The 25,335-nt window shown below is 44.2% G+C and overlaps 1 protein-coding gene across 1 annotated transcript in view; it reads right to left on the minus strand.

Annotated features, from left to right (window-relative positions):
• Positions 1-25,335, minus strand: part of COLEC12 (collectin subfamily member 12) — a 179,475-nt gene that overhangs the window by 19,419 nt on the left and 134,721 nt on the right. The window contains exons 3-6 of the mRNA XM_059706502.1: positions 19,826-19,948; positions 9,845-9,943; positions 7,506-8,552; positions 47-535 (exon numbers count right to left, since the gene is read on the minus strand). Coding sequence (XP_059562485.1) covers positions 47-535; positions 7,506-8,552; positions 9,845-9,943; positions 19,826-19,948 — 1,758 coding nt within the window. The remainder of the gene's footprint in view (positions 1-46; positions 536-7,505; positions 8,553-9,844; positions 9,944-19,825; positions 19,949-25,335) is intronic.

The raw sequence follows: 25,335 nt of genomic DNA on the forward strand, positions 1-25,335 counted from the left end.
ACACACACTGCCCCGTCCCCTGGTGCCAGGGAGGGCTCAGACTTACCATTGGCCTCAGGTGCTGTGGTTGGCTCGTTCTGCAGGGCCAGGGGCACTGCTGCTCCTGATGGGCCTGGAGGGCCAGGGGGGCCCTTAGGGCCTGGCATGCCTGGCACCCCAGGCAAGCCCGGCAGCCCCCGCGGTCCAGGCACCCCGGGCTCCCCCACGGTGCCTTGCAGTCCCTGGAAGCCAGGAGGGCCCTGGGGGCCGGGGAGTCCGTCCTTGCCTGGTGGGCCTTGTGGGCCTGGATCCCCACTGGGTCCTTGAGGGCCGGGCTTCCCTGGAGACCCACGGGAGCCTTTGGCGCCCTGAGAGCCTTTGGAGCCTTTGCTGCCTCGCTCTCCAGGGGGGCCGACCGGCCCAATTGGGCCCCTCTCACCAGCAGGGCCGGGCGGACCAGGCTCCCCTTTCTCTCCCTTCTGTCCCTTGTTGCCAGTGGGACCAGGGGGGCCCTGCGCGCCCCTGTCACCTTTCGGACCCCTGGGACCAGGAGGACCTAAAACATAAAAATATAAATGGTACAACATGAAATCCATTGTAAGTGATAGTGAAAATGTCACCCTTTTATAAAACTTCCAATTTAAAAAAATCGAGACATACAAAATATATACATTAAGGATTGCTTACTGTTTTACCATACTATTGTTGACAGTATTTTTTTTCTTTTTAACAGAAATGTTTCTTTCTAAGCCCACCCCTCCCTCTCCAAGCATTTAGAGTAGCTCTTATTGGCACACAACTTTCTAGTACCCACTGATGTTGTAGGGGAAGGGACAACTTCATGCAGCAGCAGCAGCACAACTCCCACCATCGAACTGGGTTCTCCTAGTCCACTGGGACCATGTGTCACCAGCGAAAACTGGGCAGCTTGGGATCAAGATTCCCTCCCACTTATTTCCTCTTTTAGTCACTTATTGGACAAATATTTATTAGGACCTGGGATGCTAGTATTGTTTTATTAGCATCTGGATGATCCCAGATGCACCACAGAAGGTACTGTGGGTACCTAAATAGTTGATTTAGAAAGAAAAATGCTATCAAGTGTTGAGAGGTACTGTCCTGATAACCAGAGAAAGGCTCTTCCTCTGTTGCATCCCACCTGGCGTTCCTGTCCTCTTCACAGGTGCTGCAGCGACACTACTGTCCTTAGGGTGAGCCTTGCTCATCATGGACCAGCTCAGAGAGACAGGAGGTCTTGGTGGAAAGTACTCCCGGGGCCAGGCCTAGGGAGGGCCGGTTTCACCTTTTCCGGATTGTTATTCTAACTGCAAATAGGGGAGGTGGGCTAGAGGGGGAAATAGGTGGACCACTGAATTGGCAGGGAAGAGAAGAAGAAAAAATACTTTTTTTCTACCAAAAAAAGGAAACAGCAATTCTCCCTGAAAAAGGCAGGGGGCAGGGTGGGGAGGAAAATACCTGCTCATCTCACAAAGCGGCTCACTTTACATAGGACTGTCTTAAGTTCTCAGGGTTGACAGGGAACTTCATTCAAATGCGCCAAGATTCTGCATAGTGAATGACAGTCTTCAAGGCACTTGCACATCCGTTATGCCACCTGACCTTTATGACATATAATTCCCACAGCACATCTGAGGAAAACTCAGGGCCAGAGGCACCAAGCTCTTTGTTCAAATCAAGGTTAGAATAAAAACCGATTTTTTCGTTTGAAGCACTGTATCCATCACAAATAGGTTATCTGTCTAAGATAAGGTTTAATATTTATGGCTGTGGGTAAAATCCTAGCATGCACACAGTCACCAATGTCTCCATCCACAGCTGCTCAGCCTTAGGAAACCCATCACAGAGCTACAGCAGGAAGCTGGGTCTGCCTTCAGAGGCTGGGCTTTGAACATGTACTGCAGGTGTTCCATACATAAGGGGATTAATCATTCATATACTTTGCTCATTAAGACGATACTTGTCTCATTAAAACTTAAAAGTTTGCTATTTCTTTTAAAGAAATGACTGAGAAAAAGAGCCAAACCCATGTTAAAAGTCAGTGCTGGATCCCCGTTAAAAGATTATTAATGCCAGGGATATATCTTCCTCCAGGACCTGGGATGCTAGTCTTGTTTTATTAGCATCTGGATGATCCCAGGTTTTTAGGTCTTACTTGAAACTTTTATTGGGTGGTGGTTGAAGTGAAAATAAAATGAAATAAAATATAAGCTACCTTTAGTGCCTTAAAACCGAAAACACTGGGATAAATGATGTGGGAGTATTTATGAGCTTGTGCAGTAATAACTTGAGTTCAGTCGAGAGAATGGTTGCGCTACATGGGGAGGCATGTGTGATGTCCCACACAGGAGCAAAGCTGAGATTTGCTTTCAAGGCCAAGTGGGTGGCCCCCTGGCTCAGGATCTGAAATGCCAGGCTACCCATGTTGCTGGTAAAGCCATCACAAGCTCCCGAAATGCCTGAATATGAACCCTGAGCAGCCCATGTTTGCACTGCCAGCAAAACCTCCTCGTGTTCCCCAGACTCCAGCTGGGAGTCTGGAACACCCGAATCCTGGCACCAAGCAGTTCAAAGAGCACGGACTTTAAATCACTGTGCTGTTTCTGTTTTGCAACCAAACTGCAGGCCTATCCCTGAGATAACTTTTCAGTTGGTTATCCAACATGACTGCTGGTGCTTAACAGAAGGCAGAGAAACCACTTTAGTTCTTAGTGCCAGCAAAAATCTTGGAGACTCAATTTTAGAACCATGAGTGGTAAGGTTGGAAGAACAGAGGAAAAGTAATATAATCTGACTTATCTTCTCACTTAAAAATCTACTTTGACTGTAATTAAATTAATCAAACATGTATTAAACACCTACAACATGAAAAAGTCATTCTGCCTCACTGAGGTGAAATGGAATGCACAAATTAGAAGGAAATTTGCCCTAGCTGGTTTGGCTCAGTGGATAGAGCGTTGGCCTGTGGACTGAAGGGTCTGGGTTAGATGCTGGTCAAGGGCACATGCCCAGGTTGTGGGCTCAATCCCCAGTAGGGGGGCGTGCAGGAGGCAGCCAATCAATGATTCTTTCTCATCATTGATGTGTCTATCCCTCTCACTTCCTCTCTGAAATCAACAAAAATATATATATATTAAAAAAAAGGAAATTTAATAGGTATCATTTGGCAATTATTCTGAAGAATAAATTGCTTCTCAACCTCATGTTTAAGACAGGCTTCTGGAGAGTCATGGGAGCTCCCTGTCTATAGAGGAGGGACATTTAAACTACGGTTCCTCACCAATTGGCCAGTCTGCTTCTATGCCTCCAAAGCCTGTTCTCCAGGATCCCAGACAAGCAGTCTTCTGAGGAAGTGTATCAAGAAGTGGTGGGGTTGGCCAGGAGAGGAACCGAGGCCTCCTGCCTGGTCCACTTTGCTTTGTCCCCTGTCTTGCAGCCTTCCTGTGCATCTTCCAAGGTCCAGCTCAAATGCCAGTCCCTTACTGAAGCCTTAATCAATTGCTCTCCTGAAAATAAACTCCTGCATCTCAACCTCCCTGAATAGGTCATCTGTTCTGAGTCATCGCAGGGCAGCAGGTGTCATTGGAGGCAAGGGCCTGGGAGCTAGACAGACCTGAGTTTAGCACCGTCTGCCATTTACTAGCTCCTTGACCTTAGGTAAGTTACTCAGGCTCTCTGGGCCTCCGTTTCCTCCCCTGCAATGGGAGTGCTGATAATTCTTAGCTTAAAGAGATGTAACAAGGAAAGCAGACAATTGATCCAAGTGCTCAGCAGTGTGACTGGCATATCACAGACACTCAATAAATATGGATTTAAAAATGAGTGAAAGCTGGCTGTTGGTGACACCTGAGACTGATTCCAGGGCTGGGCACCAGAGAGCCAGCAGTAACTGGACCCAAATCAATGTTAACCATGTCTGTACAATTTTATTCTTTGTGCACATAAAACTACTGTTTTCTACTGTGATATGTTGGCTGGTGCTACAGTAGAAGGGGAATCTTGGATAGGAACTGAACTTGGGTATGAATATTAGCTAGCCCCCTGTCAGTGCTTTATTAACATTATTGCATTAAGTCCTCATGAGTCTAAAAGGTAGACACAGGTGGGGAAATAGAGGCACAGAGAGGATGAGGAACTTGGTACTTGTACCCAGGTCTATCCGATTCCGGAGCTCCTGTTCTCACCCACTAACTCTCATGCCTTGCTCGGAAGAACAGATGTACTAGGAGGATGCAACTTACACAGTTCCACAGCTTGCAGAGGAATAGCTTAGGATGTGATGTGAACTTCCCCCCGAGTGTGCATTGTGCATTGTGAGGGATGATTTGTATAAAGCACTCAGTACACTCATACTTAATATTAGCTGATAAAAATAATCAAAATAACAGAAACATTAGCTAATTTAAAGCTAGGGTCTGACTATTCAACTACGAGCTTTTCTATACCTCCTTAGCTGACAAGTCATGCTATTAAATATGCCAGAAGTTTCCTTGTATAAGACAAGCTAAAAAAACTAATGGAATAATAAAACTATGAAATTTATAAGTAGAAAATAAATATCCAAATACCATGACAGAATTGTCTAAAGGTATTACAATTCCAAGAGCTATTTAGAAAACTCATATTTTATGAGGTTGCACATCTGCTGAGGATGTGCCTTCATTCTGAATTTAGGTTGAGAAAGTATAGAAAAATAAATAGATCAAACACGGAAGAACTTTCCTATTATTTGAAAGCCCACCCCGTATTCATATGACTCCCACCTACAATATTCCTGACTTGCAATTGTCCAGCCCCTTTAGAGTTCAGGCACTCCTGTTGCTTAGAGAAACCATTACATTTTCAGGCATCACCAATTTTTATAAGGAACATCATATAAAACCAACATTTATCTTCCTTTAGTGAATACCCACTAGTTTGTTTTGGTTTCACCCGCTGGAGCTCCTCGGCTGTCATTTAAAACCCCTTTCACATGCCCAGCCTGTGTTGCTCAGTGGTTGAGCATCGACCCATGCACCAGGAGGTCACCAGTTCGATTCCCGGTCAGGGCGCATGCCCAGGTTACAGGCTCCATCCCCAGTGGGGGCATGCAGAAGGCAGCCGATCTAAGTTTTCTCTCTTCCTCTTCCTTCCTCTCTCAGAAATCAATAAAAACATATTTTTTTAAAAGAAAAAAGTCCCTTCCACATGCTAGCCTTTTAAATCATGCAGATAGCTGCCTTGTTCCCCATTAAGCAGCCTCTCTTACAGATTAAAATCCCCAGGTCCCTCAATCCTTCCTTACAGCTCATGGTTCCTTTTCTAAGCATGCTGCTCTATGAATGTCCCTCTTAAAAGGGGCTCTGCAAAGTATACCATATCCTCCAGGGGTGGTCTTGCCATACCGAATGGAGTTTCATCTCCCTCATTCTGGATATCACATTTATTTAATATAGTCAAAGATCACATTAGCTTCCCTGGTAGACACATTTGTTGCTTACTGTCCATGAAAACCCCCTTGCTTTCCATGCATACTTCCTCTACCCATTAACATTTGTGTTGGGTTCCATCTACAAGCAGAACTTTACACATGTTCCCTATTTCATTTTGCTGGCATTGTTTTACATTTCCGTCCTTCCAGATCATTTTGAATTATGATTCTATCATCCATTAGTTAGTATATACAGTTTCATGTCAACAAGTATTGGATTACCAGGTCATCCATATCCTCACACTAGTCACTGACAAAGCTGTTGGACAGGACCCTGCCATCTGCCATCCAGACCTGCCTCCAGGCACACAGGGGCCCATTAACTATCACTCTTTATATTCATTCAACCAGTGTGGCAGGCACACCCTGGGGTGACCCCCAATGACTTGTGCCCTTATGTAATCCCTCCCCCTTGAATGTGGAACCTGTGACTTGCTTCTAATCAACAGAATATGGCAAAGGTGATGGGATGTCATACCCCTGACTAGGTTACACTGTTTAAAACTCCATCTGAGCAGACTGGAGGGAGACAGACACTGTTGCTGGCTTTGAAGAAACTGCAATGTTTTCAGGTAGTCAGTCACAGGGAATGTGGTGGCCTCTAGGCACTGAGAGTGGTCTCTGGCTGATGCACCCCGCCCCCCTCCAAAAAAAACCAAAACACCCAGGAACCTCAATCTGACTTGGAGATAAATTCTGTCAAGAACCTGAGGGAGTGTGGAAATGGATCTTTCCCCAGGTAAGCCTGGGATGAAACTGTAGCTCCTCCATGAGACTGCAGCCTGGTCAGACCCTAAGCAAAGGACCCACCTAACCAGATACCGAATCCACGGACACAGATAAGAAATGGGTGTTATAAGCTTCTGAGTTTGTAGTAATTTGCTATGTAGCACAGAAAATACAACTAATAAATCCATCTAACGGTGCTATAATCCAGCACCTATTTCTCCATCTTGTTACTTGTTTTTGTAAGAGGTAGGAGTGAGCAGTAGAAGAAATGGGCTCAGGAAACAAGTTACAGAGGCAACAGAAGAGCCCTTGGAGCTTAGAAGAGAGAGAGGCAAGGAAAACGCGCCTGGAGGAAGGGTATGGAGAAAGGCGCTGGGTGCTACATAGAGAGGGCGGGGCCTCTATCTTGTTCTTGGTGAAATACAGGCATGCTCTTTTTCATTGCACTACTCTAATCAAGCTAATAAGCCTATTAATGTGAAGAAATGTTAGGTTCGCCTGCCTTCTTAGTGACTGCATTCTAATGATTGCTGCATCCCTGAAAGCTCACAAATTATCCTCTTAATAATCTCTTCTCAAATCTTTGCTGGGATGGCCATCCATGCATGTTTCTGTCACTGGAAATAGGAATCTCTTAATGATAACTGTGTGACCTAAAAGAATTAATCTTGCTTCCAAAGAAATCCAGTTTATAATATCATTGAAATAGCTAGGCACTAATAAAATCCAAATTAACCAATCTTCTACTCAAGAAATATTTGATGGAGCACCTTTGAGCATTGTCCACAAGTTCTTAGTTACACCTCTTCTCAAGACATGGAATTTAATTCGCCACCCCACCCCTCGAGTGAAGGTTGGGCTGAGTCACTCATTCCTAAAGAACAGAATATGGGAGAAGTGATGGTCAGTGACTTCTGAGGCTAGATCATAAAAAGCATTGTGGCTTTTTTCTTTCTCTTTCTCTTGGATCACTTGCTCTGGAGGCAACCAGCTACCATGTGGGGACACTCAAGCATTTTCCATAGTGAGGAACTAAGGCCTCCTAGCAAGTGTCATGTGAGCCATCTTGGAAGCAGGTTCTCCAGGCCCAGTTATGGCTTCAGACAACTGCAGCCCTGGCCAATACCTTGGCTACAACCTCATGACAGATACCGACCCAGAACCACTTGGTCAAGCTGCTCTTGAATTTCTGAGCCTCAGAAACTATGAGAAAATAAATGTTCCTTGTTTTAAATTGCCAAGTTTTCGAGTAATTTGTTATACAGCAATGGACAACTGGTACAAAAATAGATTCAGAATTTTCACTCACCTTGTAGTATTGTAAAATTCTTGATGAGCTGACCGTGTTTGGAGTCCACAAGCTTCATTTCTTCCATAATCACTGATAAGTTTGCTACTTCAGTGTCTAATCTCGATCTCATCATATCTTGTTGCATCCTGAGAGAAACAGAATCCAAACGGATATTGGCCAGTGTGTTATTCAAGGAGGTCAGGTCATCCGTGTGTTTGGTCAGGGTATCTGTGCAAGTGGTCCTGACTTCATTCAGATTGCTGGTCAGCGTCCGCAGGTGGTGGGCTGTGTAACTGATGTTGCTAATGATGTTTACAATATCTGTTTCAAAGAGCTGGAAGCGTTCCTCCAGCTGGCTGAACTTGATGGCTGTTCTGTTCTCCGCATCCTTGTGTATGTCCTGCAGGTCTTTCAGGTTCTGCTCGTTGGCTTGTGAGGCCGTGGTGATGTTGTCCATCTGACCTGTGAATGAGCTGAGCTGGCTGTTCATATCCTCCAGGGTGTCATTGTTGGCTTTGGCCAAGGCAGAGTTATTGGCAGCCAGCATCTGCAAGCTCTGGACTTTCTCCTTCAACCAATCGGTGTCCTTCTTGGCTTGAAGAAAAACCTGCTGCAGATTTTGGAAGTCGTTTTTGATTCGTTGGATAGCCTGGCTCGTGTCATCCACAGACTGCTGCAGGTTAGTGATGAGGCTCCTCTGCTGCACTTGAGTCAAGTTTAGGTTGTTGAGGTTCATAATGACCACATTATGAGAATACATTTGACTCTGCAGATTGCCCTGCAGCACACTGGTATCTTGTTGCAGATTCGTAACATAGCCATTATACGCCTGCAGGGTTTTGTTTACAGTGGTGATGAAGAAAGAGTTATTCTCCAGAGTTTCTTTCAGTTGACTCTGCCTGTCCACCAGGGCATCCCCACTTGCCTGTAACTTCTCCAGCCTGTCTTTGTTCTTGCTGGTCTTTTCTGTAATGTCGCGAAGCTGTTGTTGAAGATCCAGAATGTCTGATCTGAAGGTGGAGAGTTCTGAATTGGTGCTTATAGCTTTCTTCCCAGTTTGGTCCCCTGGAATAAGATATGTTTGTTACTTAGATTGGTGATACGGAGAAGTGTTCAGGTGAGGTCAAAGATTCTACAGAGACTTAACTAGTATGCCTTGTGGTTTAGGTATGAAATCTGTGGTATACGCAGACTGCTCTGCATTAGTAAAATCCACATATCTATTTTTAAAATTAAACGTATTGGGGTGACATTGGTAAATAAAATTATATGGGTCTCAAGTGTAACCACAAATATATTAAAATTGGGTCCTGGGGAACTGGAAAGGGTGCGAGACCAAGACTAACTTCTTTTTTCAAAAAGGAAATGAGTATTTACCTGACTCTGAACCAGTGGTTCTCAACCTTCCTAATGCCGCGACCCTTTAATACAGTTCCTCACGTTGTGGTGACCTCCAATTTCATTGTTACAAATTGAACATAATTAAAGCATAGTGATTAATCACAAAACAATATGTAATTATATATGTGCTTGCCGATGGTCTTAGGCAACCCCTGTGAAAGGGTCGGTCGACCCCCTAAAGGGGTCATGACCCACAGGTTGAGAACCACTGCTCTAGACCATCAGACAGGGTGTCAGAAGGGAATAACCTAATGTTTGTTAAAGTCACCAAAATCTCTTTTCTTTTTTTTTTTTTTTAAGATTTTAACTTTTTTTTTAAAAAAATATATATTTTATTGATTTTTTACAGAGAGGAAGGGAGAGAGATAGTTAGAAACATCGATGAGAGAGAAACATCGATCAGCTGCCTCCTGCATATCTCCTACTGGGGATGTGCTCACAACCCAGGTACATGCCCTTGACCGGAATCGAACCTGGGACCTTTCAGTCTGCAGGCTGATGCTCTATCCACTGAGCCAAACTGGTTTCGGCACCAAAATCTCTTTTTAAAAAATGAAAACAAAAATCAAAGGATACAATAGGTTAGAATCATTTATTTTTAAAATTAATCCCTGTAATTCTTCAATGCAGAGATTCTTCTATGATTCAAATAGGAATTTACTGAGCATTTTATAAATGAGCTTTGGATTTGTGGTTCTTTTTGATCAGGATTGACCTTCAGATATTTTGGGCACATAATATTGTTCTTTGGGGGATTCAACTCCAAAATTGGTCCTTATTTTTAAAATTAAAAGTCTGAATTAAATCATGAGGAAAGATTCAACACACAACACAAAAATTTCATGTCCTTTCGGGTGAATGTGAGTTTATAGTAGCATCATTCTAAAAAGCTGTAGTCATTTATACAAAGTAGAGTCAGGGGATTTGACTTTGTGGTTCACTCTCAAACAGATTACCTAATTTTTTCAGGTCGCTTTCCACTGCTGTGAGCTTGTCATCATAGGTTTGGCGAGATGTCTCCATGCCCCCTGTAACATTGTCCATTTTCTCTACAACTAAGATTTGGAAATCAATTCATTAGTACACATATCTGCTTAAATTTTATTTTTCAGTTTCAACAAGAGCATTTCATTACAGAATAAAGAAAACAGACTGAAACAAAGAGTATAAATGAAATCAAATACTGTATGTGGAAAAAGCCATTCTTTCAGGAAAATAAGTCAGTTACTTATCTTAAAACCCAGTGGCAATTTACTGGTATGCCTGAGAATTGTATGATTTTAATTCTTCTCGTGCTTCGGTATTGCTGTAGTAGTTTTAGAAGTTGTTTGAAACTGATTTGTAAATTTTTATGTATTATACAAGTCCTCTACCTGGATTGTTTCCTATATAGATGGTCTCTGACTCTATGAAGGTGCAAAAGTGATATGCATTCATTAGAAACTGTACTTAGAATTTTGGTCTTTCCTGGGCCAGCAATATGTGATAAGATATCTCATGATACTGCTATAGCTCCCAGCCAGCCATGAAATCTCCAGGGTAAACAACCAATACTGCACAATGTATTCATTGTGCTAGAGGATTTTGCCCAAGTGTAAGCTGATGTAAGTGGTCTGAGCAGGTGTAAAGTAGGTAAGGCCTATTAAATGCATTTCCAACTTTTGATGGGCTTATCCGGATGTAACTTGATCTTCCTAAGTCAGGGAGCACCTTTAATTTCCATAACACTGGGATCATTACTCATCATACTCCCAACCACCTCTGGCAGGTAGGACTCAAGTAGTAGGAGATTTCATGGCAAAGAACACCTAGCTCATTTATATACAAAGTCTTTATAGACGAGATGCAAAATCCAGAGTTTTTGCCACTTTCTGTCTTGAGTTCCACCACTGAGACCTGAAAATCTGGCTTCCCTTTAGTGACAAGTGAATCTGTACTTTACCAATTCCCATTTAGATGCCCAAGTTTACAAAGAAGACCTTTTATTTATTTTTTTAAAATACATTATTTTTAGAGAGGAAGTGAGAGGGAGAAAGAGATAGAAACATCAATGATGAGAGAGAATCATTGATTAGTTGCCTCCTGCATGCCCCCTACTGGGGATCAAGCCCACAACCTGGGCATGTGCCCTTGACTGGATTCGAACCCAGGACCCTTTAGTCTGCAGGCTGACTGACGCTCTATCCACTGAGCCAAACCAGCTAGGGCACAAAGAAGACCTTTTAAAAAGCATTCTCTTCATGACACATGATAGGGAGTTAGTGATGCAGTGTTAAATAAAAGCTCCTGTTATTATTCTTTCTCAGGAGGCAGTAACTCTCTATGGTTATGAATACAAGTTTATTTTTCTGTAACGTCTAATAAGATAGGATTTCTCTGTAAGGGACACTTGTGAGATCCAACGTCTAGCAAGTTAAGATGAAGTCCATCCTTCTTGCCCTCAACAGCTTTTTAAAATAACAACTTTAGCCCTAACCGGTTTGGCTCAGTGGATAGAGCGTTGGCCTGCGGACTGAAAGGTCCAAGGTTCGATCCCGGTCAAGGGCATGTACCTTGGTTGCGGGCACAATCTCAGTAGGGGGTGTGCAGAAGGCAGCTGATCGATGTTTCTGTCTGTCTATCCCTCTTCCTTCCTCTCTGTAAAAAAAAAAAAAAAAAAAAAAAAAAAAAAAAAAAAATCAATAAAATAACAACTTTAGCCTTAGCCGGTTTGCTCAGTGGATAGAGCGTCGGCCTGCGGACTGAAGGGTCCAAGGTTCAATTCCGGCCAAGGGCACATGCCTGGGTTAGGGCTTGATCCCCAGTAGGGGGCATGCAGGAGGCAGCCGATCAATGATTCTCATCATTGATGTTTCTATCTTTCTATCCCTCTCCCTTCCTCTCTAAAATCAATAAAAATGTATTTTTTTTAAAAAAAACACTTTATTTTTTTAAGCATGACTATCCTTTGTATATTAATTGTGAGCCAATGGGTCTAGTTCATTTTATTCATCAAGTATTCCACCCACACATGATTGTGTGAGAGGATTCTCCTAGTGTCTATCAGGAAGTAGAAGTACAGTCCCATGTGTCTGAATGACCTAACGTGAAGCGGCTCCCTGGCTCCTGGCACCTTCCCTGGAGAAGCCTGTTGAGCTGTCCCTTAGGCTTCTACAGTCTGGCCATAATGACATGTGTACACTGCACCAAAATGCTCCTTCTCACCCTAGCCTTTCCAGGTGTCCTTCTTCCCACCTAGAATGTTCTTCCCTGGCCTCTTCACCAAGCTAAGACCTACTTGCTCTTCAAGACTCAGCTCACTGGAGGAGAACCAAGATGGCGGCATAGGTTAACACCGGAGTTTGCTGCTTTGAACAACTACTTCAAAAGTGAAACTAAAACACGGAACGGACATCACCCAGAACCACAGGAACGCTGGCTGAGTGGAAGTCCTACAACTAGGAGGAAAGAGAAACGCATACGGACACTCAGAGGAGGCGCAGTGCTGAAGTCAAATTCTGAGGTGCGGAGTGCGCGGAGCGGGCTGGCGGCGGAGGGCGCGGTTGGCGTTTTCAATCGGGAGGGAGTCGCAGACTCTGAGCTCCAGATACAGGCGAGTCTTTAGGGACCCAGACTCAAAGGGAGAAGCGGGACTGTCTGGCTTCGGTCAGAGCGAGTGCAGCTTTCTCTCTGAGCTTTGCAGCGGGTGCTGGGACTCAGAGAGGCAGAGCCCCTGGGGACCGGACTGAGAGCCGCCATAACTGCTCTCTCCGGCCCACCCTGTTGATCCTGTGCGACCCGCCCCGCCCAAGCCCTGCACAGAGGCATTTGCCGGATAGCCTCAGACAAAGGCCAGATTAGCACCTCCCTAGAGGACAGAAGTTCTCTCACTGCTGACACGGCTGATTCTCATAGCCACTTGGCCTGGAGGTCAAACCCTCCCTGGAATTAGCTACAACAATCAAGATTTAACTATAAGACTGCGAACAAAGACCACTAGGGGGTGCACCAAGGAAGCATAACAAAATGCGGAGACAAAGAAACAGGACAAAATTGTCAATGGAAGAAATAGAGTTCAGAACCACACTTTTAAGGTCTCTCAAGAACTGTTTAGAAGCTGCCGATAAACTTAATGAGATCTACACGAAAACTAATAAGACCCTCGATCTTATATTGGGGAACCAACTAGAAATTAAGCACACACGGACTGAAATAACGAATATTATACAGACGCCCGACAGCAGACCAGAGGAGCGCAAGAATCAAGTCAATGATTTGAAATGCGAGGAAGCAAAAAACATCCAACTGAAAAAGCAAAATGAAAAAAGAATCCAAAAATGCGAGGATAGTGTAAGGAGCCTCTGGGACAGCTTCAAGCGCACCAACATCAGAATTATAGGGGTGCCAGAAGATGAGAGAGAGCAAGATATTGAAAACCTATTTGAAGAAATAATGACAGAAAACTTCCCCCACCTGGTGAAAGAAATGGACTTACAGGTCCAAGAAGCGCGGAGAACCCCAAACAAAAGGAATCCAAAGAGGACCACACCAAGACACATCATAATTAAAATGCCAAGAGCAAAAGATAAAGAGAGAATCTTAAAAACAGCAAGAGAAAGAGAGTCAGTTACCTACAAGGGAGTACCCATACGACTGTCAGCTGATTTCTCAACAGAAACTTTGCAGGCCAGAAGGGAATGGCAAGAAATATTCAAAGTGATGAATACCAAGAACCTACAACCAAGATTACTTTATCCAGCAAAGCTATCATTCAGAATTGAAGGTCAGATAAAGAGCTTCACAGATAAGGAAAAGCTAAAGGAGTTCATCACCACCAAACCAGGATTATATGAAATGCTGAAAGGTATCCTTTAAGAAGAGGAAGAGGAAGAAAAAGGTAAAGATACAAATTATGAACAACAAATATGCATCTATCAACAAGTGAATCTAAGAATCAAGTGAATAAATAATCTGATGAACAGAATGAACTGTTGATTATAATAGAATCAGGGACATAGAAAGGGAATGGACTGACTATTCTTGGGGGGGAAAGGGGTGTGGGAGATGTGGGAAGAGACTGGACAAAAATCGTGCACCTATGGATGAGGACAGTGGCTGGGGAGTGAGGGCGGAGGGTGGGGCGGGAACTGGGAGGAGGGGAGTTATGGGGGGGGGGGGAAGGAACAAATGTAATAATCTGAACAATAAAGACTTAATTAAAAAAATAAAAATAAAAAAGACTCAGCTCACTGCCTGTGGGAGAGCTTTGCTGAATTTTCTTGGCCAGCAGTCCCTTGTTTATTACAGCACTTACTTGACTGTGTTGTCCTGGCTTGTTGACTGCAAGATCCTTTAAGGCAGGAACATTTGTATTCCGTTTGATCTCCAGCTCTTAGCTCAGTGTGCGGTACTTATAGGTGTTCAACTCATATTTACTTATGCCATTTATTTAAATAAATGAGTTTCTGCCTGCTGACTGCTGAGGCCTGTGAAAAACCCGCTGAGCTGGAGGTCATGCAAACAAATGTGCAAACCACCCAAACCCGGAAAGCCTCAGCACTGGCAATGAGTATGACATCTAGTTGAATAATTATTGTTTTTTTTTAAATGACTATATGGACAGGGAGGTATAGTTATGATAATCTGCACCTTAGGGTTGCCTGATGGGCATCCATACTCCTAATCCCTGGAAACTCTGAACAACAAAATGTTTCCTCTGCATTTTAGCAAAGCTAAACTGTTAAAAAATAAAATAGGGAATGTTTATAAGTTTAGGTTCAGTTCTGATCCTCCAATCCAAACATATGCCTCCGTCTGTCCTCAAACCACACACAGGATCTTAAGTCCTGCCCTTTTTTCCTGGGAGCCAAAGAAACCTCTAAATACGCTGACAGGCAGTCATTTTCTAGTCCCTCCGATTTTACTTCCATTTTAGTTTTAAGAAACACAGAACTGTCACAGACAGATAATGGAGATTTCCGTAGCATAAAAATATATATTCATGAAAAACAAAACCTGTGAATTTTCTCTTCGGTGTAGCAAGGAAGTGACTTGCCCTGCGCACAAGTGCTAATGAACTGGCTCCATGCACTGGAGCACGTGCCTCTGTTTAAACACAGGATCTGGGTAAAAAGCTCCTACAAACTCTGGAGTTGCAAAGCTGGCAGCTTGCTTCTGCATAAAAATACTATGCTGATGGAGATCCAGAACCAACACTTGCTGTAACAGCACACAGCATTTTCGTTGGTTTTTACTCCCAACTTAGTAGCACAAAGTCTAAGAATGGCAGAGTCATCCTTTCTTACCCTAGAAACTCTGAGTCTAGAGCTGCAGACCTCAGCTTGTAGACTGTCCTCATAGGAGGAAAACAAACATGAAGCACAGAAGGGTTACCAGCAGTCTGATTTCTCATGGGCTCCCCTTGATGGGAGATTGTTTCTTGACAGAGAATTTTTCTTCAGACCATCAGGCCTTTAGTGTTATAGCTGGAGAGTTGTCCTTCTTCAAGTACCCAAAGCCTAATTCTCTAGGATAGTCTGACAATAATACCTTTTCTACAAAAGGATTATAGTATCATCCTTTGGCCACTAACCTCCTTTTCCCTTGTCTTGATTTCACCCATCTTTTAAGGTCCACTCCAAATCTTGTCACCCCATTATGCTAAGCCTTCCCTGGTTATTTGATTCCATACTACACCAATTGATTTTTTTTTTGATTTTTTTTTTATCTGAATGGCAATAATAACAGCCTCCATTTACTGAGTGCCTATCCTTTGCAAGGTGCACTGCACCATCTCTGCAGTTAATCCACAACTCCTATTTTACAGATGAAGAAATTGAGTCTCAGATATATTCAGTGACTTGCCCAGAGTCACACAGCGAGTAAGTGACTAAGTGGCTAGGAGATCTAACTCCACAATCCCTGCTTTCTCTGTAAATCCACATTGCCTCTGATTTAGTATTTCTTTTCCCTAAGTATGGTTTTCTCCAAGAAAAATCCCTGGAAGGGAAAGATTATGTCTTGTCTTCTTTTTATAGTCATCATCCTTAGATGTTTACTAAGCATCGCTATGTATGTGACATAGTGTAGACAGTGAGGATACAAGCTCATGGCCCAGTCTGAGGACAGGGAACAAGAGCAGAGCACAGCTCCCGCCTGGTGCTCACGAGAGTCTACACCAAACTGACTGTGGTACTGAAGGGAAACCCCCTCCCACCCCCCACATTGGTACCTGTGACTTCCCAGTAATTCCAACTACACTTCCTGGAATGCAACTAAGACATTTCTATTTTGAACACTATTTCAGTTTCATTACAAAAATAAAGAAAATCTGGTTGTAGGGTATTATCCTAGACTCTAACAACAGCTACAGTGTGCACATTTGATGCACATTTTGAAAGTCTGCTTTGTCACTGCTACTTGGGCAGTGCTTAGCAATGTAGACATTCTACAATAGGAATGTGGAAGTAAAGGAAAGCCTTACTGAGAGAGACTCAGATTTCTGTCCTCTTTCTTTATCTCTTTGTTACCTTCAGATGGATGCCTTCTGGGCAGGACAAATGAATAGGATTCGGGGAATGTTCTGGAAGAAACATGACCTATGAACTGAAGAGCTGGCTTCTGCCACAGAAGCTCCATTGATGGGTGATAGAAAGCCCAGGGCAGAGGACCATGCTGTAACCGTCCAAGAACTTGCTTTCTGGAAAGCAGCTGACGTGCCTCATGGTCACAGTCACTGTGCAGACCTGTCGGGGTGACTCAGCAGTCCTCTGACTGGCTCAGCAGATTCTCTAGAAGGAACTTAAGTGGCGTCCTAACTGGCGGCTGTGTAAGTGACATACAGAAGTAAAGAACATTTTGAGGAAACCACGGAGTTGCCTTTGCTAACTCTGACAAATAAGGAGTTCCTATTTTCTCTCTTTTCAAATCCTCCTTCAGAGAAATATCTTCTTTCACTGAATATTTTTTCTTTCTTTCTTTTTGAAAAAAACTGAGTTTCTCTAGACTTCAAAGGGAGATCTGTGAAAGGAAAACCGAGTCTTATCTTTCTGCCTTTTACAGTGTGGAGTCGCCAGCATCTTATCAGCAAGAAAGAGGATTCACTGTACAAGAGAAAACACATCTGGAAAATATCAACATTTTAGTTCATCAAGGCTGTGCTTGGAAACCAGAATCGCATGTTGTTTTATCTTATTTTTGTCAGTAGAGGCCTGAGGGATAAGGGCCTTGAAGGAGGTAAAAGCCTCCACTTCTCTCGCTCCCTCAGTCTCTTCCCCCTTCATCCTCGTCAGACCACAGCCTCCAGAGCAGACCAAGCCAATCTCCAGGGTTTCAGGTTTCTAGGTAGGGCTTCAAATTGCCGCAGTTCCCTAAGAGCAGCCTGGCTTAGAGGTCCTTGGGCATTGGCTGATTGCCTTAACAGAAGTCAGCTCTACTCCACAATTCATTCACCGTCCATCCTCTCATTAATTCATTCGGTAAACTTCATCGGGTTCCTCTGAAGTACCATGAGGCTAGGTGCTGGTGGGAGATATATCAAATAAAAGATAGTCTCTTTTCTTCATGGAACTTACAGTTTGGGTGGCAAGACAGACAAGCCCACTGGCCATAATGATACAGTGTGGCAGGGGCTAAAGTAAGTAAAAGATGCTATAGGAACAAACAGGAGGGCACCTAACTCAGCCCTCAGGGGCTTCTCGCAGGATGTGTGAGACATGAAGGGGAGGAAGGAGCCATTTAGGGGGAGAGCAGAGAAAAGGTTTTCCAGGCAAATGGACCAACACACAAAGCAAACCAGAGCCGACAAGGGCTTTCCAATGTTATAATGCAGAAAATACGTGTGCTTTAAAAAGAAAAGAGAAAAAGAAGAAAGCCTCTCCTTTGGGTCTTCCTATGTAATTCTGAAGGCATAAAGACCCTAGACCAGGGGTGGGCAAACTTTGTGACTCGAGGGCCACAATGGGTTCTTAAACTGGACCGGAGGGCCGGAACAAAAGCATGGATGGAGTGTTTGTGTGAACTAATATAAATTCAAAGTAAACATCATTACATAAAAGGGTACGGTCTTTTTTTTTTTAGTTTTATTCATTTCAAACAGGCCGGATCAGGCCCGCGGGCCGTAGTTGCCCACGGCTGCCCTAGACCGTATTTCCTTGCAGAAGTAAAAATTACAAAATATCATATGGTGACAAGCTCTTCAAACCTTTTTCATCTCCCTTTCAAGCAGAAAATGTTTACTTTCATATCACACAGTACTGAGCCCTAAAGATATTCATTAAATGGCTGTTTGATTCCAAATTCCTCCTTTATCTGGGTTTGCTGGCAAAAGTCATGGAGAAGTGAGGAATAAATAACCTAGTAAGGAGGACAGTCTGAATTACTTAGGACATAAAAACCCTCCTATCCCCCCTCTTAGTCCCCTCCTTCACCTCATCCAGCCCTTGCACTTAATCACTTGGTTAATCCTAGGGTAGAGTAACTCATCACAAATGGATACAATGACCTGGTGATTTTCCAAATTGCCATTGCTCAAATTCATCAGTCAACATACTACAGGAAGCACCCAGCTTTTCCATGAATATGTCCCTAGAGGTGGGGACTTCTGACTACACTAAGTATTTTTAACATATTGTACCATATTAATGGCTACAGCTGTATAAATGCAGTCATAAAGAAAGAAGGAACAGAGAAATACAGCCACTTATCTATTGGGACTGACTATAGGACAGGTGGTTTAATTACATCACCTTTGCTCATCCCAATCACCTTAAAAGGTGGCATTATAATTGCCGGTTTACATATAAGAAATCGGAAACTCTAAGAGGTTACGATTCATAACTAGGTTACACAGCTATGCAGAGGACTTAGCATTATGCTTGGCACGACAGTCAGCATTCATAAACACTCATAATTGTATCACAAATGGCAAAGTCAATAATTGATCTAGGACCAAAACCCATTCTCCTTCCAATACACTGTTTTCTCAGGAAACCACTAAACACTGGGAGAGAGGTGGGAGGAGTACAAATTGGAGAGAGTTTACATTGAATCTTTCTCTTCCTAGGCCAAGTCTACAGGCCAAGGAAATGAGAGGGAATGTGTGGGATTCTCCACTGTTAGTTAACCTGCCACTCCTGAGGAAAGGCTGAGATGGTAGATGAGTGAAGGTTTTGAAGATCAGCAGACCCCATATCTGTCTCACGTGTCTTTGACAGGAAGGCTTCCATGGCTGTTTTCTATAAAAGCGTTTACGTACTTCGTGGTTCTGTATCATGACACCTTCTACCTGTGGTGTCTGGACTGGGTATGGGGTTTGGGAAGGGGAAACCTACTTCGTCTGCAGGTCTGGAAGATTCAGGCAATAGGCCTCCAGTGACCTTAAATCAGGCACACTGAGACTGCCTAACGTCCCATAAAGTATAATTGAGGAGTGGTGCTGTCTCGGTGTTTAATTTCTACAGGGCAATATTTTTATGGCGCTATATAAACAACAGTGACCACAGTAAATGTGCTGAGGAGAGAGAAGAGGAATTAGTTGGCCAGTCCCTGGGTGAAATAAGTCATATCTCTGGAGATCCTGTGTTTGGCTTCTCCTCTTCAATATAGTTTTCCTGTGTGCTGACTCCAGAGTTCCCACAGGATTCAGAGATAAGATGAAACTGATAGAGGAAGAGGGAGTAGCTGGAAATAGGTAGGAAAAAACAACAAAGAGGAAAAATCTTTATAATTCAGAGAGGGACATCATTGTTATTGCTAAAATGAGTCAAAAGGAATTACTACTCTCTCCTTCCAGATCCCACAGCTACAAGAAGCTGAAGACACACAGGAGGAACTTAGGATGTTGCTTAGTTTTGCATCTGAGTTGTACTCATGAAATGCTTCATTCTGGTAAACATGGGTTTTTATCATGTTAATGAAGGAAAACTTACTATTTGGAAGAAAAAGGAAAGAATACTTACCTTTGTATCCCAGAATGGCCACTGTGATTGTTAGCAAGGCACACAAAATGTATAATAATATGATAGAAAACTTCAGTGCCCAGTTGTTTTTACATTTGGTACATTGTGTTCCTTCCTGAATACCTGTAAGAGAAGTCAAATTTTAATAATAATGACCAAAAACATTTAGAAAAGTATCTTTGTACATTCTGGTTTAAATATTATGATTAAAAATAATTTTTTTTACACATGCCTTACTACAGGATGAGTGGTATTTTAAAATTAAACATACCTCTTTAGCACTACAAGCACTGTAAATATTACCATGCTGTTATAACTGTATTTACTATGACTTGAAAATAACACATAACTTTGTCTCATAGAATAGTTTTGAACCAAATTCCACTCTGATAATTATGATTATAATTTCAATAAAAATCTCTACATGACAAAAGATTTAAAATACCCAAATACCTATAGCAATTCAAACTCAACCAACCAAAAAAAAAAAAAAAAGTGACTTGTCTTTTGAAGATGTTTGTTTCAGTGGTATGCTAGAACTAGTTGTTACTGGTTTGCTCTTGCTAAATTTTTAGGAATTTGAGGAGCAGATTGTTAAACTCTTGGTAGCTTGAAATCAGTCTTGGAGGGAGTATTTACACCATGGAAATTGGCAAGCACTACAAATTATGATCCCTCCCCTGCCCTTGAACTGGTGTACTATCATGCCACTAGCTCTAATGGTACTATAACCTATAACAGAAAAATAGGTAATTTTAAGATTAAAATGCTCAATATATAACCATTTTTATATAATACACATATACAGTAAACAGACACAGACCTTTATGTAAGTTATTACAGTTATTTAAATACTAGAGGCCCGGTGCACAAAAATTTGTGCACTCTGGGGGGAAGGGGGGCCCCTCAGCCCGGCCTGTGCCCTCTCGCAGTCTGGGACCCCTCAGGAGATAATGACCTGCTGGCTTAGGCCTGCTCCCGGGTGGCAGAGGGCAGACCCAATCCCTAGGTGCAGCCCTTGGTCGGGCTCAGAGCAGGGCCGATTGGGGAGTTGGGGCGCCGCCCCCTGTCATGCACAGAGCAGGGCGGATTGGGAGGTTGCGATGCCACCCTCAGTCACGCTCAGGGTAAGGCCGATTGGGGGGTTGGGGAGCTGCCCCCTGTCACACACAGAGCAGGGCCCATCTGGGGGGTTGGGGCTCCGTACCCTGTCACGCACAGAGCAGGGCCCATCAGGGGGGTTGGGACTCCGTACCCTGTCACGCACAGAGCAGGGCCGATCAGGGGTTGAGGAGCTCCCCCCTGTCACTCACAAAGTAGGGCTGATAGGGGAGTTGGGGCACCGCCCCCTGTCATACACAGAGCAGGGCAGATCAGGGGGGTGGGGCGCCGCCACTGTCACACTCAGGGCAGGGCCATTGGGGAGGTTATGGCTCTACCCCATCACACACAGAGCAGGGCCCGTGGGGTGGGGGGGTTGGGGCGCCGCGCTCTATCACCCACAGAGCATGGCCGATCAGGGGGTTGGGGCGCTGCCACTCTCACACTCAGGGCAGGGCCGATGGGGAGGTTATGGCTCTACCCCGTCACACACAGAGCAGAGCCGATCAGGGGGTTGGGGCGCCGCACCCTTTCACATACAGAGCCACAGGGCGATCAGGGGGGTGGGGAGCTCCCCTTATCAGGCACAGAGCAGGGCTGATCAGGGGGTTGGGGCCCCTTCCCCTGTCACAAACAGAGCAGGGCGGATAGGGAGGTTGTGGCCTGCCCCCTGTCACACACAGAGCCGCAGGGCCATCAGGGGGTTTGGGCACTGCCCCCTGTCACACTGATCCCGGTGCCAGGAGGCCTCTCGGCTCTGCTGATCCTGGTGCTGGGAGGCATATTACCCTTTTACTATATAGGATAGAGGCCTGGTGCATGGGTGGGGCTGGCTGGTTTGCCCTGAAGGGTGTCCTGGATCAGGGTGGGGGTCCCCACTGGGGTGCCTGGCCAGTCTGGGTGAGGGGCTGAGGGCTGTTTTCAGGCTGGCGGGTGACTGAAGCTCCCAACTGCTCCTTTTTTTCTTTTTTATTCTGGGCCAGCTTTAGCTTTGAGGCTTGGCTCCAGCTCTTAGGCCTCCGCTGCTGAAAGCAGGTTTCTGGCCTTTGTTTACCTTCTGTATTTGAAACAATGTTGCGATCTTGCTGGCTGAAGCCCGGTGGACTAAAGCAGGTTTCTGGGGTTTTGTTTAGCTTCTATATTTGTAACATAGTTGCTTAGAGTTGCAGCTCAGAGGCCGGCAGTGGCAGGCGGGGAACGTTGGAGTCCTCCATCACTGAAGCAAGCAAGCCTCATGTTCGCTTTAAGCTGCCAGGCTGCCGGCCGCCATCTTGGCTGGCAGTTAATTTGCATATTGCCCTGATTAGCCAATGGGAAGGGTAGCGGTCGTACGCTAATTACCATGTTTCTCTTTTATTAGATAGGATGAATTATGAAATTACTAGAAAAAGATCTTTTTGATGAGAAGAGGTGAATTTTGACTGCTCACAGTTCAACTTTTTGAAAAATATTCTAATCTAAATGAGAAACCATCATCACTTCTGCAAGTGACTCCAGAAACCCATAACAGGGAACTTTCCATCATTGATTAGAAACACAGAAGACAAAGACTGTGGACATTTTAATGTGAAAATCACATTGTAAGGAGCACCAGCAGATTCCTTCTTTCCCCGACCTGCTTTCCTATATGTCTACTAACCGCGTCCCCCAGGAGCAACCACACATAAAGGGCTCGTCTTCCATAGCTGTGCTCAATAACTTTTGATAGATAGGTCGTGAGGATTAAGCCACAACCGAAGTTTCTCTCCTTGGGTTTGTAATTTTACCCATAGTGCCCTGCTTCAGTGAAAAGAGTTCTTCAGCTGTGTTTAATGCAAAATGATGAGAGAAACAGCATAGAACAATGATTCAAATTTAACTTTCAGGGTTTAACCAATCCCACCGTTGTTCTGGGCCAGAGACCCAACAGGAGGGGGCTCAATCTGTCCCAGGACTCAGAGCAGTGACTCTCAAACTCGGGTGCATCAGACTCATGTGAGCAGTTCGTTAAAACACAGCATTTCTAATGCAGGAGTCTGAGAAGGCACCTGAGAATCTGGACTTCTAACATGTTCCCAGGGGATGCTGATACTGCTGGCCTGAGGACCATACTGTAGAACAGTGCTTCTCAATCAAACCGTAAGGTGCTTATGAATCCCGCTGTTCCAATGCAGGCCTGATTCAGCAGGTGTGAGGTAGGAGGTAAGATTCTACATAAGATCAGGTGATGCCTGGTTAGAGAAACACACTTCGAGGAGCAAAGGTCTAGTTTAGAAGATGACCATGCTTGGATCAACCTTTGGTTAACCAATTCCTTGAAGGTAAAGCTGTAAAATCAGACTCTTTGTTCAACAGATCTAGAGTAAAACAGCTTCTTTGCATCGCAATTTTCCCATTTCTTTTACATATTTTCCTTTCCATCCTCTTTTAATTGCCACCTGGAGGTCTCAGCACCACCTCTCATGTCCAAAACCAACCTTGGTACTAGTCCTGCAAAACCATATCTCAAACTTTCACCTAACTTTCTTATTTCCATCCATTCTAAAAACTACTAATCTCTTATCCCTCCAGGTGCTTAAACTCAAAGATACCCTGAAGTCTTCTCTTTTACTTAATCTCTAATTCAATCAGTCACTGGGCCCTGCTAATCTTTCTGTGGGATATTTTTATCATGATCATCTCATCTACAGCTAACTGATGTTCACTCACTGCTTACATTGTATCAGGTACTTGACACACAGTGTCTTTAATCCATATAATAACCCTTCAAGGAGGAATGGTAGTGAGGGCCGAAATAACATCCCATAGACATTACAACCAGGATTCAAACCTGGGTCTGACTCCAAAAGCCATGACCTCTCCACTACTCTATGGTGCCTCTCTCTGGTCAGTCTTTCCTCTCCATTTCCACTGCCACCATCCTGGGGTGAGATTCTTCCATCTCAGCAGAAGCTTCCCCTTTCACTCCCACTGGAATCAGCCTCACCTGTACTGACATACCGCTATCCCCATGACAATGCTGAAAAGGAAAAACAAAAACTTTCAACAGCTTATCCTGCACTAAAGCATGAATACACACACACACAGCAGCTCTTAGGCTCTTCGTAACCTGGCAGTTTAAAATGAAACCGACTCCTCACATCCAGTTAGAGTGAATATATTTTTGGAATTGGGAGAGGGAGAAGTACAGGTAGACCCATGAACATACCACATTTCATGTTCAGAAACAATAAACTTGCTTCAGTAGCAACTATAAAACCCAGAAGGAGATCAGACACAGGGCTGCCATGGGAGTGTGGAAAGGCTGGGAGGTAATTTTATGGTTGACGGGGGTGTTTCATTCCTTTTGGATTTTAGGACCATGGTGGGTTCTTTACACCGCTCCAGGGCTATTTCTTATGTTCTATCAGAAGAGCCTCAGGAGATTTAATCAGAGCAGAGATTATGGGAGAGAATAAGGTCTGGGACTAGAAGGTTGCTTCGAGGGCATCTGGTTAGGCGACATTGTGTTACTGATGGGGAAAGTGAGGCCGGTGAGGTACAGCAGAATCAGAGGCTACTCCCAATGCAGGAGTGTCTTCCTCTCTCCTGGCCGTGTGCGCTCACTCTGTGTTTCCGCTGGACATCTTGTGCACGCGGCATGTGTGCACATCCACTCCCGGACAGTTGTCACTGGTTCACATTCTGAAGAACAGTCACTTCCTCACAATGTGCACTTCGCATTGCTGACTCTATCAGCATTTAATCAATATCAGATGGCACCATCTGACCTCCCTTTCCACTTGACACACTTTTTCTGTCTTGTTTTTTCTCCCCCCTCCCAGACTTATTTTTAATAAGAATTCTGTTTTATCTTTCCCTTTCTGCCCTCCGCTGGGACGATGTAGGAATGCCCACTACAAAGAGACCCCGCTGGCTCACGTAGCTGGGGGACTCCTCCTCCTTGAACCTAGATGGTCACAAAAAAACATTCGAGAGCTATCCCCCTGTTAGCAGCCTTTGTAGTGTTTGTTTTCTTAGCATTACTTTCCAGAGACTGGGGACTCTATTGCCGTTGGAGGGGTTGGGGTAGGAAGGGCAAGGGAAAGGATCTGCAGAGTGCTGCGGATAAGACTCTAGTGCAGGAAGTGAAGCAGTTTTGCCCCTTACCACCAAGAGATCTAGGTTATAAAAAAAACCTGGCCCAAACAGCACATTTGTAATTCAGCAGGCCACAGGCAGAATGTGCCTGAAGGTTCCATGCCTTTCCACTGGTTATCCCTCTTGAACTACCTCCCATTGAACTTAATTCTTGGCTCACATTCTGAATGTATTTTCCCGTGTCCAAGTCTTTATTATACAAAAAAAGTTCAGGGCAAAGCGAAGCCAAAATCACTCTGGTTAACTCCTTGCGTGTTCTACGGAAGTCCAGAATAGCTGACAATACGGTC

This window comes from Myotis daubentonii, chromosome 8, assembly GCF_963259705.1.
Source record: "Myotis daubentonii chromosome 8, mMyoDau2.1, whole genome shotgun sequence".
NCBI classification, from domain to species: Eukaryota; Metazoa; Chordata; class Mammalia; order Chiroptera; family Vespertilionidae; genus Myotis; species Myotis daubentonii.